The sequence below is a fragment of the Harpia harpyja genome, chromosome 4 (assembly GCF_026419915.1).
Source record: "Harpia harpyja isolate bHarHar1 chromosome 4, bHarHar1 primary haplotype, whole genome shotgun sequence".
Taxonomy (NCBI): Eukaryota; Metazoa; Chordata; class Aves; order Accipitriformes; family Accipitridae; genus Harpia; species Harpia harpyja.
Genome location: NC_068943.1, coordinates 62,797,112 through 62,815,320, shown reverse-complemented (window position 1 = coordinate 62,815,320; position 18,209 = coordinate 62,797,112). Strand labels below are relative to the sequence as shown.

General features: G+C 43.6%; 1 protein-coding gene across 3 annotated transcripts; it reads left to right on the top strand.

The window, feature by feature from the left end:
- The first annotated feature begins 328 nt into the window (after positions 1-328).
- Positions 329-10,391, top strand: LOC128140512 (pantetheinase-like). 3 transcript variants are annotated; one of them, XM_052784386.1, is made up of 8 exons: positions 329-1,951; positions 3,857-4,088; positions 4,193-4,323; positions 5,417-5,609; positions 6,205-6,496; positions 7,502-7,875; positions 8,046-8,216; positions 9,524-10,391. In XM_052784386.1, exons 2-8 carry the CDS (start codon positions 3,876-3,878, stop codon positions 9,641-9,643), a joined length of 1,494 nt encoding a protein of 497 aa, XP_052640346.1. In that variant the 5' UTR covers positions 329-1,951; positions 3,857-3,875; the 3' UTR covers positions 9,644-10,391. The 3 variants fall into 3 exon arrangements, with proteins under 3 accessions (XP_052640346.1, XP_052640347.1, XP_052640344.1); XM_052784387.1 differs by lacking the exon at positions 329-1,951 and adding an exon at positions 2,786-2,958; XM_052784384.1 differs by lacking the exon at positions 329-1,951 and adding an exon at positions 2,786-3,479.
- The last annotated feature ends 7,818 nt before the right edge of the window (positions 10,392-18,209 follow it).

Genomic DNA, 18,209 nt, shown 5'->3' with positions numbered 1-18,209 from the left:
CTTATGCTGACCTATGCAAGTCTGCTCTTTTACCCCACTTATACTTTTTTTTTCCTATTTGTGTTGTTTTGGTTTTATTGCCCTTATGTCATTGGTGTACACTCTGTGGCACATGTGTTGTGGTTTAACCCCAGCCAGCAACTAAGCACCATGCAGCCGCTCACTCACTCCTTCCCGCTCCCAGTGGGATGGGGGAGAGAATCAAAAAAAAAGTAAAACTCATGGGTTGAGGTAAAGACAGTTTAATAGGACAGAAAGGAAAAAGAAAAAAAAAAGACAATAACAATAGTATAAGAACTGGAATATACAAAGCAAGTGATGCACAATGCAATTGCTCACCATGTGCCGACTGATGCCCAGTTAGTTCCTGAGCAGTGATCCCCCCAGGCCAACTCCCCCCAGCTTATATACTGGGCATGACGTCACATGGTATGGAATACCCCTTTGGCCAGTTTGGGTCAGCTGTCCTGGCTGTGTCCCCTCCCAACTTCTTGTGCCCCTCCAGCCTTCCTGCTGGCTGGGCATGAGAAGCTGAAAAATCCTTGACTTAGTAAAACCACTACTTAGCAACAACTGAAAACATCAGTGTGTTATTAACATTCTTCTCATAACGAACCCCAGACATAACACTATACCAGCTACTAGAAAGAAAATTAATTCTATCCCAGCTGAAACCAGGACAACATGGTAGCACAGAATAGTGCATCATGGAGACTGAGCAAGGACTCCAGTCAAAGAGCCAACCCTGAAACAAAACCTGCCACTGCTTCTTGGTCAGAAGGCACTCTTCACATCTTTGCTTCCTTTTCTCCCCCCGCAACCTGTGCTTTGTTGCTGCTGCTGGACCCTAGTGACCTTCTTTCAGCATATCAATGTATAAAGATGTGCATGTTCTGTGGCTGTGTGTTTAAGAGTGGCCAGAGACCTCTATCAGTCTAATTTCTCCTTCCTTTTCCCTACACTGGCACCATTCCTGGTCTCAGCGTGGTGGTCTCAAGGTCCTCAGTCCCAAGTACTTCTGTTATGGAGCTGGTGAGACATTGGGAGTGCAAATACTATCCACGCTCCAGCACTGATTATCACTGCTGTGCACCATATGACCTTTTCAGTTTTACAATGTGAATAGATACTCACATGTGAAATAACATAGTGTCATGTCTAACATAATGACATGTTTATCAAAAGGCCCAGACAATGTACTCTGGCTCATGGAAGCCCAACATCACTGCTGCTAGTGCCATGCTCTCTTAAAACCTTGTTCACTGTTGGAGTCAGTTCCTGTCTGACCACAGCCTGATCTCAGTCCAGCAAGGGATTATCCAGTGTGATCCTCTTCCCATGGGTACAGACTCAGGGCAGACACTGTACTTGTCCCCCGGGAACCTGGTGGGTGATACCTCAGCTCTCTCCCAGGGAAAGGATCTGGATTTAAGGGAGGCTATGGCACGCAAGAAGGTCTCATCTTGCAATGCCGAAGGGATTCAGCGGGAGTGTGTGGCCAGTCTCAGAGCTGAGCGGTGTCTCCTTCAGGTTTGTTCACTGCTGATACCAGTCCTCTGGCTAGGGGGACGTCTGTGCAAGTAGTACATGATCCCAACCCTGAACCTCGTGAGTATCTGGAATTCAGGATCTGGGTCAAGGCCATTGTGGTTTGGTTTAGGCATGTTTGTATGTTGAATATTTTCCGACAGAAGACTGGCATAAGCCATCGTGGCACTAAATTCTTTTTGCTACAAAGATTGTGTTAACATTTGTCGTTGTGAAATGTGTTATTGTGTAAGTCAAGCATACAGAAAGTAATCCTATGCAAATGTGCCCATTATCCACATACCAACTCAGTCTGTATAAAGACAAGGCTGCGTGTAACCACCAATAACAATAAACACTTCTTCGATGGACGTGCAGCTAAAAAGCGTTTTGTTGCCTGACAGCTGAGTCAGAACCAAAGAAGGTAAGAAACTTGGGCAACCTGCGACAAGTGATTTTTGTGCCTGTGCAGCTTTGGCTTCAAGATTTCTGCTGGAGTGTTCTGTAGACGTAAGAAAGCAGGTTGCAATAGGCAAAATTTAGAAATCGTGGCTCCCATTCACGATGCTCTTCCAACAGAGACCTGAGATCTTCAGAGCTCAGTCACTGAGTGATGTGCTGACAGGTTTGCCCAGACAAGCCGCGTGCCTGGCAGCCCCCTGCGATGTGGGGCAGCCCCCAAAAGCCCCGCGACTCTGAGCCGGTGCTGTGCCGAGCTGGGGTGGCACAGGTGGTGGCTGTGGGGCAGCACTGGGCCGGGCACCGGCCGCCTGCCTCCTGCAGCCCTGCCTGCGCCCCGCGCCCTCGAGTTTGGCCAGGAATGTGTCCGTGCTGGTCTTTGCTGAGATTTCCCAAACTCTGGCTTGTTTTCCTGCTGCGACCCAGGCTTGCCTTGAACTGCATTACTACAGCAATGCCACGCCACGTTAGTTTGCAGATCTGGCAGGGGATGTGTTTCTTCAGCTGCAGCACAGTGGTGACTTCACTACAGGTGATACAAGGCAGGATTGCTCAATCCTGGCAGCTCTCTTGCCTTTGACATTGGGAGACTTTCCGGGCAGGGTGCTTGCATCTCCTGGTGTCCGCTTCCCGCCAGTTTGGGGAATTCCCAGATTTTGTGCAAGAGTTCCCCTTTTAAAGCCCCCTCTCTTTGCTTGCCCCCAGCCTCCTCTTGGGCCACTTCCAGGCTCCAGACATGCGGCTTCCTAAAGCTCGTGCCTCTGCCGTGCTTTTGGTGCTGTCTGCTCCGGAGGATACATCGCAGCCATCTACGAGCACAGCGTGGTCTAGTCGGAACGTGCTGCAGTGCCAGTTTCTCCTGAGGAGGCCTTGGTGCTGGTGGACAAAAATAAGACTTCTGGGTGAAACTACATAGCAAAGAGGAAGATGTTGTCGGGATGAAGCATATTTTCCTTGGCTTCTTGCTGAGCGGTAAATGATTAGCCAGGTTATGTTCCTTTACCCTTACAGACATACCGCAGGTTCTAACAAAGGTGTTTTTACAAAGTACCTGAAACTATAGTAGTAATATTCTATTTCCAAAATGCTATGCAAAAATTGCTTTCTGTGAGAAAAAACTGCTTTTTCTGAGTAATTTCAAATTGCTTGTTGTGCAAAAAAAGGCCATCTGTAACAAAAATAGTAAAAAAGAAATCATTCTGTGTTGTTTAATTCTTTCTCACAAAGTGAGCGAGTATGTTAGCTCTAGGCAGAGAGATCAGCACAGTTCAAGGGTTAGTTTATATTGCAGTATGAGCCCGGGAGGCAGGACGCTCTCAGGGCACCTGCTACAACTATAATAAGCCAGTGGCCCAAGGCAAGAGGCATGGCAGGACCGTGTGTCTCATAAGCGTGGATGAATCAGCTACACTCTGAAGCGCGAGGGCTGTACTTCACGCAGGTGGTCTGCCTGCAGCACCGGCTGAATTTTTAACCAGCGGCAGCTGCACGCAGTAAGTTATATGGAGTAGTGTGCCCTAACCAGGGGAGTCTGGGCTCGCCCCGAGATGGGTTTGGAAGCCTGGAGAGGGATGTACAAACGGAGTGCACAAGTCTTCCTTCTGCAGAGCCCCTCGTAGATCAGCATTGCTTCTGACGTGGTCTCTTAGCCTTTTGTTCACCTTTCTTTTACAGCATTTTGAATTGCAAACAAGATCCAATTCCTAGAAGTGTTTTTTTGACTTCTTGTTATAAATAAATGTCCTGACTGTTGGCAGAACTATACTGTACCTTCCCAGACTACTCACCAGAAAATCATTTCCAAAGCAAACTTATTATGTCTTTACTCCTCCTCTTGCTATCCTGTTTATATTCCCCATGCCCGATCCAGGAGCTGCGAGGCACCAGCCATGCTCCCTTCCCAGCCTCTCCTGCACGCTGCGGTGTTTGCACTCGCAGTCCTTCAGGCCCTTGCCTCCGACACCTTCATTGCAGCTGTCTACGAGCACGCGGTCATCCTGCCAGATGTCACTGACGAGCCCGTTTCTCCCGACGATGCTTTGGCCCTGATGAACAAAAACATGGATGTCTTGGAAGGGGCCATCAAGGAAGCCGCCCAGCAGGTACTAGGTGTATCGTGAGCCTTGTTAATTAGTGTTTTCTGCTGCTGCTGAGCCTCCTGGTTATCTGTTGATGGGTGAATTCTTAACGGAGCCTGTCGTGTCAGGGTGCCCACATCATTGTGACTCCTGAAGACGGCATTTATGGCTGGCATTTCACGAGAGAAGCCATCTACCCCTACCTGGAGGATATCCCTGATCCGGCAGTGAACTGGATTCCTTGCACCGACCCCACAAGGTGATTTCTTCTGCAGTGATTTATGTGGTTTCAAACTAGTGCCTCGTGGAGTCATGAGCTGCTCCCAATAAATGCCTAAATACTGCTATTTTTTTTCATGCATTAAACATCCCAAGTGCCATAGAAATGAGTTGCATCAAAAAGAACTCTTAATCAAATGGTAATGGGAATATGCAGGTTAAAAAGCATTGAGACTGTCTCACTTCTAAAAATTGCAAAAAGGGGAAAATGAGGAAATTTTTGTCAAATTCATTATTTTTAAAACATTTAATACTTTATCACTTCAGATCAATTGTGAAAATCTTCTGTAAGTATAAGCTAGTTTATTATCATGTCAGATGCATAGGTTAGACAAGGTGATTCAGTCCTCAGCTCATGTGGCTGGGTGATTTCTAAATCAAATTGCACAATATATTTATCTAGATCTGAAAGAAGTGACTTTTAGAAATCCAACCACTTGCACAGTCTCCTGTGTTACACAGGGTTGCTCTGAATGTGTGTCAGCAGGGGACACCCAGAGGACCAAGTTCATGTCTAGGCTAAGCTTTTTTATTCTTCTCTTCTGAGGCTTTATGAAGCTAGATTTCAGAAGTCCTCATCTCTGTAAATGCTGTGGCCACTTTTTACTAAAGGCTTAAGGGCAGCTGCCTTAAACAGAACGAAGAGTCTTAAAAAAGGCTAAAAAGGTCTTTTGAAATCAAGGTTTAGATCTGCCTGAAAATTTATTTGTAAGTTATTTTCAGTTTATGTCTGTATACTGATTTATTTTCTCTCTTGTTTTCTGAAGCTGTCCATATCTTTTTATGTGTGTTAGCTGGGAATTATATCCACACAGAAAATAGCATTGTTAAGGGTACAGAAAGAAGAACACAGGGAGACCATTTGTTAAAGGTTAAAAGAGACCACCAATTTAAAATGATGCTACAAACAGAGAAGAAAATGAACAGAAACTATGATTTGATCTATCCTTTTTTTCAGCACCTGGGGATGTGCAGTTAGTTAGTGGAATAGTAACTTTGAATGCATTTCTTCCACATCTGAACTTAAACTTGTAAAATTTGGGGGTTTTTTTCTTTCGCCAAAAATGCATTAGGTTTGCTCCTGCTCCAGTGCAGGAACGACTCAGCTGCATGGCCAGGAATAACTCCATCTATGTGGTTGCAAACATGGGGGACAAGAAGCTGTGTAACTCCAGTGATCCCGGCTGCCCCAGTGACGGCCGCTATCAGTACAACACTGATGTCGTCTTTGACCCGGAGGGGAAACTGGTGGCTCGTTACCACAAGGTAAGGAGGTGCTTCAGCATCACCCTGTAATTGATTATCAGTATATTTTTTCATTTCTCTGGCACCAATTTCAGCTGGTTTATACAATAATTTTACATTATTGTAAAGCGACAACCAATCTAAGATGATCTGATGCAAGGATCTTATGGCCAGAAGGAAAAGTAGGCAAGTGCTTGATTGATCAGGCGCCCAGGAGCACAGAGCTGCAGAGTGCATTCTGGATACCAAACACCTAAGGGCTACATTTATGATAGTAAATGGGAAAGAAGCAGTGACAGAGTTTTCCATAAGCAGTACATGTTAGCTGGTCCTCGGTACAGTTTTAGCCAAGCCAGATGGAGCTTTTGCAGGTGACATCTTGGCAGGGTTTAGCAGTTAACATTAGCTGGGCATTGCTTCCAGTGGGCAGCTGGGGCACAGCCACCCCATTTTGCTGGGGGAGAGGGTCGGCTGGATGGATGCAAAAGCAGTGTGCTGGCCAGCTTAGGTATCTCAACCCCCAGCTTTGCCTTAAAGACTATCTTAGATGCAAAAATAGCTGTTGATAATCTTGCCTTATTTTTAATTTCTAATATGCCATTTTCTTCACCTGCAGTACAACCTGTTTAGAAGAGAAACTCAGTTTAATTACCCAAAAGAGCCAGAAGCCGTCACTTTTGAGACCCCCTTTGGGAAGTTTGGCATTTTCACTTGCTTCGACATCCTTTTCCACAAGCCTGCCGTGGTCCTGGTGAGCGAGTTGCAGGTGGACACCGTGCTCTTCCCGACGGCTTGGATGAACGTCCTGCCGTTTCTGACTGCAGTTGAGTTTCACTCTGCCTGGGCTATTGGCATGGGTGTTAATTTACTTTCAGCAAATACTCACAACATCAGTTTGGCAATGACAGGTGAGTTGCATTTGGGAAAAGGGAAATTGTCTTCAGACTACTGGATTCAGAAGCAGGCAGAAATGTTTTACAAATAGTGAAGTCTTGAAGTCTCTGGAAAATAGTGTTTCAGTCAGACTAAAAATCTTCTTGATGTTGTATTGAATGTAGTAAACAGCTTCAGGTAAAAAAATGTTGAATGTTCTGGGACCAGTAAAATTAGAAATTCTATTACATTAAATTTTTATAATTTAAAAGTGAAATTTTATTTCAAAAGTAGCACAAAGTTTCACTTAAATTATCAGCCTCTTATTTAGATGCAGCATTTATTTTTTTAAATTCCATCAGCAGTTAAATGGAGAAAAAAATGTTTTAAACTGAACTTAATAACCTAAAACCAAAAGGAGGATTCCTCTTGTATGTTGAACAAAACATTTTCAGGTTTTTGTGGCTGCTGAAGAATAACAGATATTTATGTTTTGGTTTGATCTTAATAGATATTTACTGCCATTTTTTTTCTGTAAACTAAGAAAATGTTGCTGTAGCTGCATCTGTAACTCTCCCCTGAAGCCGAAGTGAAAGCCACAAAGAAACGTTTTTGCCTGCCCTAAATAGACTGAGCTGACTTTAGGCCACAGCCCTGGGTTTCCTTCCGTGAAACGTAATTACCCCCATGGTTTTCTGCTTTGACTAATATGCCACTCTTAGAGCTCTGATTTATATTTAAATGAACCTAAGTTCTAAAAAAAAAAAAGAGGATGGTTGTGTGTCAAATTGCCATTGAAGGCTCAGATTTGAGATCCAGCGAAGCACAAAACCTTTGAGGTTGAGGTCATGTTTTTACACTAGGATGGGTATTTTAGCAGTTCTGCACTTTAAAATTCTTCCAAAATTCTCTGCAACATGTTGACTGAAAATAGCCTCACCGAAAAAGGCTGCCGGTGTGGCATGGGGGGCAGCTGGCCCCCTTGCCAAGCCGTGCTCCAGGGTGCCAGCTGATGGAGGGCTGGTGGGTGTCCTCGGCAGGCAGCGGGCTGTTCACGCCGGAGGGACCCACCGCCTACCATTACGACAGTGGGACTGAGGAGGGATGTCTCCTGCTAGCAGAGCTGAGCGCACGCCCCCGTCTTTCCCCCACCTACCCCCCGGCTGTCAACTGGAGCTCATATGCCACAAGCATCAAGAGATTTCCAGGAGGAAAAGACACTTTTTGGGGAGCTGTCCGGCGAGATATATTCACTTTCAGTGAACTCGGGCACAAAACTGGAAATTACACGGTTTGCCAAGGAGACCTCTGCTGTCATTTGATCTATCGGATGTCAAACAAGAGCAAAGATGAAGTTTATGTCCTGGGTGCATTTGATGGGCTTCATGGTTCTCTCATAAAGTACCACTGGCAGGTAATTGGTTTTGTAGGGGTGAGTGTGGGTTGTATATGCCTACATACCAACCACCCCAAAACACTTGTCCATTACTGCATCATAAGAACTTTTCTTGCAATCAAATCCAGCTCTTGACTGTTGAAAGCTTAATGGTATTTCACCTTTCTGTATCCTTCTCCTCCCCACAGATATGCACGCTGCTCAAGTGCAAGAGCACAGACCTGAACACGTGCGGGCAGCCGGTGGAGATGGCTCAGACCAAGTTTGAGATGTTCTCCCTCAGTGGCACATTTGGCACCAACTACGTCTTTCCAGAAGTCTTGTACAGTGGCGTGCAGCTGGCCCCCGGGGAGTTTGAGGTAATGGGACACCCTGGAGCTGTTTGACACAAGATTTTCCAGACTGTGGTGCTAGAAACCAATACAGCAGCAAAGTCCCATCCAAGATCCACTTTCTTTGGTTCTGCAGACTGTAACTCAAGGGGACGTTTAAACAGATGGATTGAATTAATCCTTACTGATGAGAACATATAAATGCTAAGGCCGAGAATCTCTTCAGTGTTTTCTTTAGCAAACATGCCTTCCCACTTCAGGTCCCAGATCTATAAATAGCAGCTTTCAAGGAGCTATTTTCTACAGGTTTCTGCTGATGGGTATTTTAGGAGACAAAGAAATCAAATACTCTGAGAAATTGTCCAAGCAAGAAAAATTCCTAATTATTATCATGCATAAGAGCAGAGATACCATGCAGTTAAAAAAGTTAAAAGGAATTTTTGATGGTTTTGTAGGGGTTTTTTTTTTATGTGAAACTTCATTGTATATTTTTGCCAAAACATATTCTCATTCATAAACCTTAATTTATGTTTATGTAAGAGGCTAGATGAAATCTTAATTGATTTGGAAGAGGTACTTAATAGCTTACAAGAGACAATGAAGACAGTGAAAAAGACTTGGAAAGTTTTAGAGGAAAAAAAGGTGATTTTTTTACAAGGCAGAGAATGGAAAAGCATTGCTCATCTGAATATTCATTCTGAATAGGACTTTTGTAAAAACATACACATCAAAGGATTTACTGGTATGCTAAAATATGATCATGGTCTAATTAAAAAAAATATTTTATATTTTCTTAACAAATACATGCTTATTTGTTGTCACAGAGGCTCTTAAAAATTTGCAGGTGTTCACCGTCTATGAACAACAGTGATTTCAAATTGATCTGCAAAAAGTAACTAAGGAAAGCAACATATGGCCAGTAGCTTGAAATTCTCTACTTCCATCTGGAAACTGTTTTGGGGTCTACAAATCAAAAAATATTTCAAATTACTGTCCTAGATATGTATATAACCTTCAGCGCCATGTATGAGTAACAAAGGAGAACCTAACAAATCAGTTATTCTCACTCTCACCTTCTTATGAGGTGGAGAAGATTATCTTTTTTCTTCCAAAGATGGAGCTGGAGGAAGTTTTAAAGACCTTCAGGTCCAAGGAAGTGCGGGAAGGCTATGGCAGAGCCAGAGAGAATTCTGGTTTCTTTCATGCTCACGATTGTCTTTTGAAAGAAGTGCTGCATTAAATTATTCAACATCTAAGGCCTATCCTTTCTGTACGATGCAATATCGCTACTCTGTTAGTGGACTATTAGTGTCATTCTTTCTCTTTTCAACTAGGTGCTACGTGACGGACGTTTGAAAAGTAAGCATGGCACATCGAAACCGCTCATAACAGCAACACTTTTTGGAAGGCTTTATGAAAAGGACCTGCCGCATCCTCTGCGAACCTCCTCATAATGTAACTCCTTAGGTGTTACACAGTCACCATAGACAGGAGGGGAATTTCCTACAGTGATCCACCTCCTCATGAGCCGTGGCAGTTATCCTGTATTATTCCTGTTCTACAGTCTTGCACTTCTTTTTCAGCAGCAGTGGCGGTTGGGTTTATTTAGGAGAAAGTGATGTGATCGTTCTGTTGTGTATACCTTTTTAATAGCACTTGAGCCAGTGCGATTATTTTTTAGTATGAAAGCTCTGTTACACAAAATCTTTAATTAGAATTTTTTTTTCTCAAAGATATCATGTAGATTGCCAGAATAACACTAGAAACAAGACTGATACTGAAATGTGTGAAATGTGAAGTTTGCCAGTTTGCTGCAGAACAAATCTTCTCCAAGGAAGTCTTTCTGCCCCTTTTGCCCCTTTCTGTTTTTCAGACTGTATAAGCACTAAGTGTTCATGTTTCTTAGCCTTACACGCCAATCAATAGGGCCTCCCTAATACTCAAAGGGCCTTGGCCCCATTCTGACCAAGGGACTGTGCAATGAAGAGAAAACCAGATTTGAAATGGTTTTAGGTGCAACCTTAGAGAGAGAGAAAGTGGTCCTCTATAACCCACGCAGGGACTGAGTCTGGCTGCGCTCCGTAAAGCACCTTCTATTCTGCAGTCCCTCTGAGCTTGCACCGCTTTGTGCATGGCAGATGCATGCTGGGTCCAATGCATTTCAGATCAGACTTACCACATAAACATAGTATGCCAACACTTTCTCCTGTGTATCTGGAAAATGTCTTCAAAACTGTGAAAACACAGGCAATAGGCAACATTTTAGTACCTGAAACACATTTTACCATGCAGTGTGAGAAATGGGCGTTATTTGGGACTTTTAGCAATGATATGTAAAGCTTGGCAGTCCTGGGCCTGGTTTCTGTCTATCACATTCTGCAGCAAATGGGCCTCATTTGCACGACATACACCTTGGAGCGGTCCCTGACTCAACGCTTATCCCACAGTCTTTTGCTTCTACTGCCCTTCACATCACTGGCTTACAGCCTGCACCGTGCTTAGCACTGAGCTGCACTAAATGTGGCACATATGAAACACTCTGGCTTCCCACCCCACGCACACCAACGTGTGTTATCCAGAAGTTGTTGAAATCACATGATTTCTGGTTTTGCATGTGCTGCTGCCTCTCAGCACACAACTTGGAGGCTCCTTCCAGGACTTGTTTCATCCTGGAAATAAAACAGCTGAGCTCGTACTCAGGGGAGGGACCGTACCGCTTGGGAGCAGTTATCCAACACAGGCAGGGCCTCGAGGTTGTGCTTGCTGGCGCCTTGTCCAGCACACCACCCTTTCCTCACCTGACTTGTGGTTGTAACCCAGGCTAGTCTTTCATTAAACAGAGGAGGTTTTGCTCAAGAGAGGTTATGACCGACCTGTAGCGGTACTAATGCCCCGTGACTGTTGGGTGTGTAGCGCGTGTGGGGTCCGGAATTTCAAGACGCAGATGGCCAGCGCTGCAGGGTGGGAGCTGACCCCGCTCCCCGAGCCAGTCTGGTACACTCTCGAGCCCCTCATCTTGTCCATAACAGGCAACACTTTGGGAAGGGCAAACGAGGCTGAGCATGCTGGTTATGAAGGTCTGCAGGGTCATCCTGTCGACCGCGCCGGTCCGTTGGTTTGCACTGGGGTCAGGCACATACGGTGGAAGGTGTCTCTGCAGCAGAGCAGCCAGGAGCTTTGCCCTGGGCCTGGTCGCCACGGTGGTGCTTCCCCATCCACCCTCAGTGCTGCTCACTCAGCCGTCTGCCCCGGGAGAGCTCAAGGAATTGCTCTGAGAAAGGCAAGAGCTAGCCTGACTTGTAAACTCCGGTACTGAAAAAGATCCTGAAACGGTTTTGTAACTTGAAAACTTAATTCTCTCTGTTGCTCTCGAACCTTGCTTTTTCCCTCTCTACCCCAGAGGAGGTACCTCCGATACCTTTCTGTTGCAGTCCTGGTCACTCCCTGAGCGGGCTCAGGCCTTGGCTCCAGCAGGGTAGGGCTGGAAGCAGGAGGGAGCCCAGCTTGGGGGGAAGGCCGCTGCCTCCTGCCGCCCTCCGACCTCGCAGGTGCTGCAACCTCGGGTGCGGAGCCAGCGCCACACGTCCTTCTCAGGGGCCTGCCACTCGCCTCCATCTCCCCCTTGGCTGCCCTTCAGGGGAAATATGCTTTTATTACCTGGCCTAGAATTGCTCGAGTGGAAAAGTAAAAAAAAAGAGGAACTGCTACTGGAGTGGCACGTGAATGCAGTTTGACTTCTGGTTTTTGTTGTCGCAGTCAGATCACTTGACTAAAATCTTTTTTCACTGGTTGGCATCAATAGCTTTACATGCTAACCCACAAAAAAGAAAAAGCTGGGGTAAGTTTAGAGAGAAATGCCTCACAGATGCATCAGTGGCACTCTTAAAACGAACAAATACTTTGCAGGTTGCTGGTACTTTAAATCCTAAGTATTTCATGTACTCCAAATGGATGTGGAATTTATAAAAATCTTTCTGAAACTGAAGAGGAATACAGTTGGGAGACCTGGATTGCACAGAATTGTAGACATTCAGTTTATTATTACTAGGTTTATCTTTCTCCTATCAGGTTAAACTTCCCAAAAATATCTGTAGCAGTGGAGTCAGTGAGAGTTCATTAGTGTTAGTGAAATTGGGCCCCTGGGGAGATAAGTAAATTTTAAAGAAATATTTTTCTTTTATTCAAGGGTAGGTTTTATGCCATGTTCTGCTCCCTTGTCACTATTCAGGGTGTGATAATTGAACATAAAAATCTCTCACATTTTGCTTGCTGGCATTTCTGAAGTATGGAGTACTTCCCAGATACATGCAGAGCTGACTGTCTTAGCTTGTGAGAGCTGGAAATGGGTAGGATACAACTGATATTTCTAGTTAAGTGGCTTAGAGGATATCAGGAAAGGACTCTCGAACCTCATCCGTTAGGGATGCAGAAGTCCAGGATTCTTTGAAAATGACACTAAAACCAAGTTTGAGGAATGGTTGACCTGTAGTTTTCAAGACTTGCTGCACAGATTTCCTCTCCCTGAGAGGGTAACAAGGGTGCTACACAATGGACCACTGAGGATTTTATTAATCCCTTTCTCATTTCTGATGATAAAGCAAGAATTTAACCACGCAGAGGATGAAGTTACATGGACCGTTGCAGCAGTCTCAGAATAGCTCCATCATTTTAAGAACCACGAACCCTGCTTTTGGGTAAGGGTTCCCTGGAAGGAGTGCAAAAACCAACCAGATCTGAGGAACTTAGTGGTCACAGTGACTAGATAAAGTTCAATGTTAGGAAATGTGAGGTTTTGTAATAAAGACCAGTTTCAAATGATGCAAATTACAGAAACATTCAGAATACAGGAGCAGAGAGATAATGAACGGCCAATGCAACAAATCACATTCATCTAGAACAGTTTCTGTTGAATTCACAGAAAGTTAGCTGACTATGCACTTACTTTCTTACCTGCTAGGTGGGAGTTAGGAAAGAGAGAACATTAGCTCATCTCTAGGGGTGGGGGGAAAGCCTCTCCTACATTTTCCTTATGGGACAGAATTTGAGTTTCTGAAAGAACAGGAGTGTTTTACTGACTCTGGGACAGGTATGCCAGAGGAGAAGAATCAAATTAACTCCACCTCAAAAGCTACTCCAGATGGTATCCTAATGAGCCCCATCCTTTTCTGAGCTGGAAAAGCCTGCTCTTCACACGTCAATATTTCTTCCTTATACCTTGATGCTGGCCAAAGCAAACAAGACCCACCTGTCCATGGTGTTTCTGATCGCACAGAGAGAAAAACAAGTCCTTAATAGATTTTATTGATGCAAGGTTTCAGATGAAGGTAGAAAAATACTGCGTTAAAGCAAGCGTGATCCAAACCTTACAGCTGGCTTAAGTAAGACTGGTAACAACTTTAGGGAAAATTTAACTCTGAGTAAAATCTAATGTACTTTATTGTACATATTGAATTAAAGCAAGCAGACCTTGAGCAAAAATAGAGTGACAGAATCTTAATAATCTGGGGTTTTTTTAAAGAGAACAGGACGCTACAGCCGTGTCCTTGTATGCATACTTTAGTCATCATAACCTCGAGTTATCCATTAAATAACTTGCAACAGCAATCAGAGGTTGTGCAACTGTTAGACTTAGTAATACAATACTAAATGTTTATGAACAACGCATGTTATCATAGGTGAATTACTGGCAGTATGGGCCACTGTTCCTAGGTACAGAGAATCAGTGCAGATATAGTGAGTGATAGACAGAATGCCCATGACCTGAGTTTGAACTGAAGAATTCATACATTTCTAATTAACCAAGAACCAAATTATAACCCCGCCTCATCTAGACAGTGTTTGCAATGTCACCATCCACCATCAGTGCAGGAAAGCTGAAAAAGAGAAATAACTTGCACGGGTCAATAAAGACAGCAGCAATTATTATAAGGCTTACCACAGCTAATACAGTAGTGGTTCTCAGTGGCTTGTGATGCACTATGAGATGTCATGGAGCTCAACAGAGAAATAATTCCAGTATACCTTCTAAAAATTAACAAACAGCACCTCCTACTGAAGACACGGATGAGCATAACAGCATTACGCAGTGTTGTCTACCTGTGGATCAGACACTGCTAGAAATGATCAGTCTTGGTGAAACAGACACTTAGCATATTGACAACAATATGTTAATTTCTCTTTCAGTTTAGAAAAGAATTAAGAATTAGCAGAAGCACTTGTAACCCCCATCTGTGAAAGTATTAAAATGTTTCCTGTAGCTATTCATTACTATAAAGTTGTAAGTGAAATACTCCATTGTCTGTTCAGATATTCTGATGGCAGCAGTGAACGTCCCCTGCAAATATGTTCAATATAAGAAGTGCATTGTAACTACATGATTTTAACTTTGCCTATCCAACTTCATTTGCTGCTTCTAATGTTAAAGTTAATTTTGATGAACTCATAGTCTGGTAGCTGTGATGGTGTCAGGATGTAAGAGCTGCAAGGAGTGTAGGAAGCAGTGATATCTTTTAGTGTTGGAAAAAATAGTCAATCTTTAGGAAAACCCTTTGCAGAAAAAAAGGAGAACAAGTATTTGCATACAGTTGGTTGCCCAGTTCACGTATTGCAAAACATAATAACGTAAAACATAAAAAACCCAAAATAGAGTACCTTAGAGATAGTCATCAAGATCAAATCATGACTTCTGTAACAGAAATATTTGAACATTTACTTCTAAATGAGTGTTAGGAGTATGAGACATACTTGAATTTGTCAAAGTCAAATACACGGAAACATTAAGGTCAGTTTTTATAGGATGGTTATTTTTCTATTCTGCAACCTACCTTGCTGTGTTTTTCGGCTATTTGAGATTGGTTTTTGGACACAGAAAAAGGACTATACAGCTATAGTTTGGGGGTTCTTTAAGGAAAAGATGTTGTTTTTTTCAGGCAAAACTTTCTTAGTAATTCGTGTCAAATTTATGAATGGTTTTGGAAAAATCTAAACCTCATTCTGCAACTTTTATGAAAATCTTAGGCAAAATATAACAGTGACAAGCAGTTTTAATGCCTTAGCATCAATTCCATTAAGTTGAGCAAAGAGAGTACAGTGAAATTCAGGCCTATGCCATTGCTAGGTTATTTACGGGCTCTTCAGGATACACTCCCCCATACTTGTTTGAGACCTTTCTAAGCTTTCCATATAGCATTTATTACTGTGCTGGCTAAGTGCTGCTACCTAATACCTAAAGCTCTCTCTTTTCTTTTTGTCATTTTGTCTCCACTAAGAGCCAGAAATATTGATGTAATGCTTTTTTCATTGAGGTCCAATAAAGTCAAATGGGGGCAGTGAGTTTGCTATACTACTACTAAAATCAATGGTGATACATCTGTTTATAGCTGCTGATTGTTCATCTGCAGAGACAGAGATGTTCTGCATTTAGTTGTGAATTCAGTTGTATTCTGTGTTTTTTTCAGTGCACCCTGCATGGAGGCTCTCATATCGCTTGACTGGGTTTGGTTGGAGCTGGAAGTCATCAGCTCTGCCTAGGAGAGTTCATAGAGATGGTGATCCATATAGCTTCCACCCCGGCAGAAGTTAGGTGCAGTGGCCCTGTAAAATCCCCAGTATCTTGGTTTGTCACCCAGCTGACAAACTGTACAAAAATTGATCAAAAATGTATAAACCTTTTTTGTCTTTCCATCCCCTACTTGGTTAGTAGTTGTCTTCTCCAGTTTTCTCAGAGGTGTCCTTACGCTGAGTTGGCTGCAATAGCTAACATAAAAAAAACTGTGAAAACACATTATAATTCATTCATGAAAACTTACTGTTCAAAAGAAAAATTATGCTTGCCTAAGTAGAAATCAAATATATCTGACACTGAGATATAAAAGGGAAGAGCAAGCTGTGAAAATGTGGCCATTAATGGACAGTGATGTACTTTCTGGTAGCTAGACTGAAAGACACAAAGCCTTTGGCAGGTGTGGGTAAAAATACGTGTGGTGCCTGTCATAACAGATGTCAGTTAGCTATACCTAAAGAGTGTCAGATGGCTGTATGTATAAGCACCAGAGCTATAAAAAAAAAAAGCTGAAGTTTGATCAGTCATCATTACCTAGCAACAGGCTTAAACATTTATTGTGTTGAAGACTTTCTGAGCCTATCTTTAATGTTACACTAGGCATTTTAGATTGTTTATTCATGTTAACATTAGCCTCTGTTTGCAGGATAAGTTCAGTGTTGGACTAAACAAAAAGCAGGCACAAAACCTCTCACATTTGAGGGTCATGCAACACTTAATGTAACCACTCTTGTGTTTTGCCAAGGGAGTCTTACAATACCAGCTGTTTTCCGATAAGTCTTTTCTTACAGATTGTTGCTCTTCTGTCACCAAGGGTGCGACCTGTACCCCTCCTCGATTTGCTAAGGCTCATCGTTAGATAATATCTTGATGTCTTACAAACATTTGCAATCACAGCACTTCCATGAAGCTAGAAGTAATTTTTATCCTGTAATATAGAGGAGGAGATGAAGTGCAAAGAAACTGATGTTTATAGTAGACACTAATTTAGGCAGCAAACTTGAGATGCCAGAATAATTCATATTACAAAAATACCGTATATAGTCAAAACATGATTGTCACTGGCTTCAGCTGCAAGTGCTAACTACCTGTAAAATCAGCTCCTGGTAGGTATCCAGAAAATGAGGAGCGCATGTTCAGTGAAAGCTTCAAAACCTGTGGTATGAAATGACCCACCTAATATCATGTGGTAACAGATGAATATAGAGCATGTTAGAAAGGAGGGAAAGGAGGAAAGGGACCTGTACAAGGGTCCATTTAAGGCATTAGTCCACATGGGCAGCTGGGGCAACAAGGCTTGCAAGGCACAGAAGGAAGAAGTGGTAACAATTGTAGAGAAGAACAAAATGGACTACAGGGGGGAAAAAAAGAGCAGGGTGGGGGCGGAGGGGGGAAGAAGAGAAAGAGATATTTACTTTCTCTTCACCAACTCTCACCTGCATGAACAAAAAGTCATGCAAGCTGGTAGAGGCACATTTAAACGGTAAACCTCCTGTTGCTGCCATCTGTTCCCTCTCAGTCTCATGGGTATCGGGCAGGAGATGGCTAGCAAGCAGGAACTTGATAACAAGTAATAGAGCAAATTCAAACTGACTCCAGTGCACCCTTACCTCTTCAGTGATCCAAAAAACATATTCAAATGACATACAGCAGCTACTGAGAAGATAAATGAAGCTCTTCTGGTGAAAAATCAGGCTGCCCGTGCAAGTCTTGCTGAGACTGGGCAGCAGAGGGTGGGCACAGAAGGGCACAGCCTCTGACACTGGTAGTTGCTGCACTACTTGAGTTGCTGTTCCTGCAGTGCTACAATACCAGCGATGCTCATGCACAGCATTCCTGCTTCCTGCAGTGGCAAATAACTGTGGAAGCAAAGGATGACACCAGCAGGTCCCCCCCTTAAAAATGGCCCACAGTGCAGCAGGACTGGCATCTGCAGTCTGTTGGGCTTGCAAATGGACAATCAGAAACAATCGACCTTGTTCAATATTTCTAGGAAAACAGCGTGTGTCTACTGTAGTCAAATCCAGCATTTGTAAAAGGCAACAGGGAGTAGTCCATGAGAATGGAGGCTCCAGGGTATTGTTTGTTGACATATAAGTCTTTATTGGCAATTTTAGGTTTCAGTGGCTTCCAGTAGAGTAGCCACACTTCCAGATCAGAACATGAATTTTCAAGACCTTCATTTCACCAAGAGTTGTCCCTCATGGTCAGTCTCACGTCTCCTGTGCCACCTTGCCGGGGCCATACTTTCCTATCTCCCAACACCCCCCCAATCCCAAATGCCCAAGGGGAAGCTGCAACCTGAGCCCCACAGGTCCTGCTCAGGGCTCAGAGAAACCTCAGGGGAGCAGGAGCTGGAAGACGTGGCTGTCCACCAGCACAGCCCACCAGCCAATGCACACAAACTGACCCCAAGTGGGTCAGTTCTTCTCCCTGGGATTGCTTGTTTCTGGAAGGAC

Coding starts and splice junctions, on each gene's coding strand:
- LOC128140512 (XM_052784386.1), top strand. CDS start 3,876: ATGCTCCCTTCCCAGCCTCTCCTGCACGCTGCGGTGTTTGCACTCGCA. Junction 4,089..4,192: donor TCAAGGAAGCCGCCCAGCAG/GTACTAGGTGTA, acceptor CTGTCGTGTCAG/GGTGCCCACATCATTGTGAC. Junction 6,497..7,501: donor CATCAGTTTGGCAATGACAG/GTGAGTTGCATT, acceptor TGTCCTCGGCAG/GCAGCGGGCTGTTCACGCCG.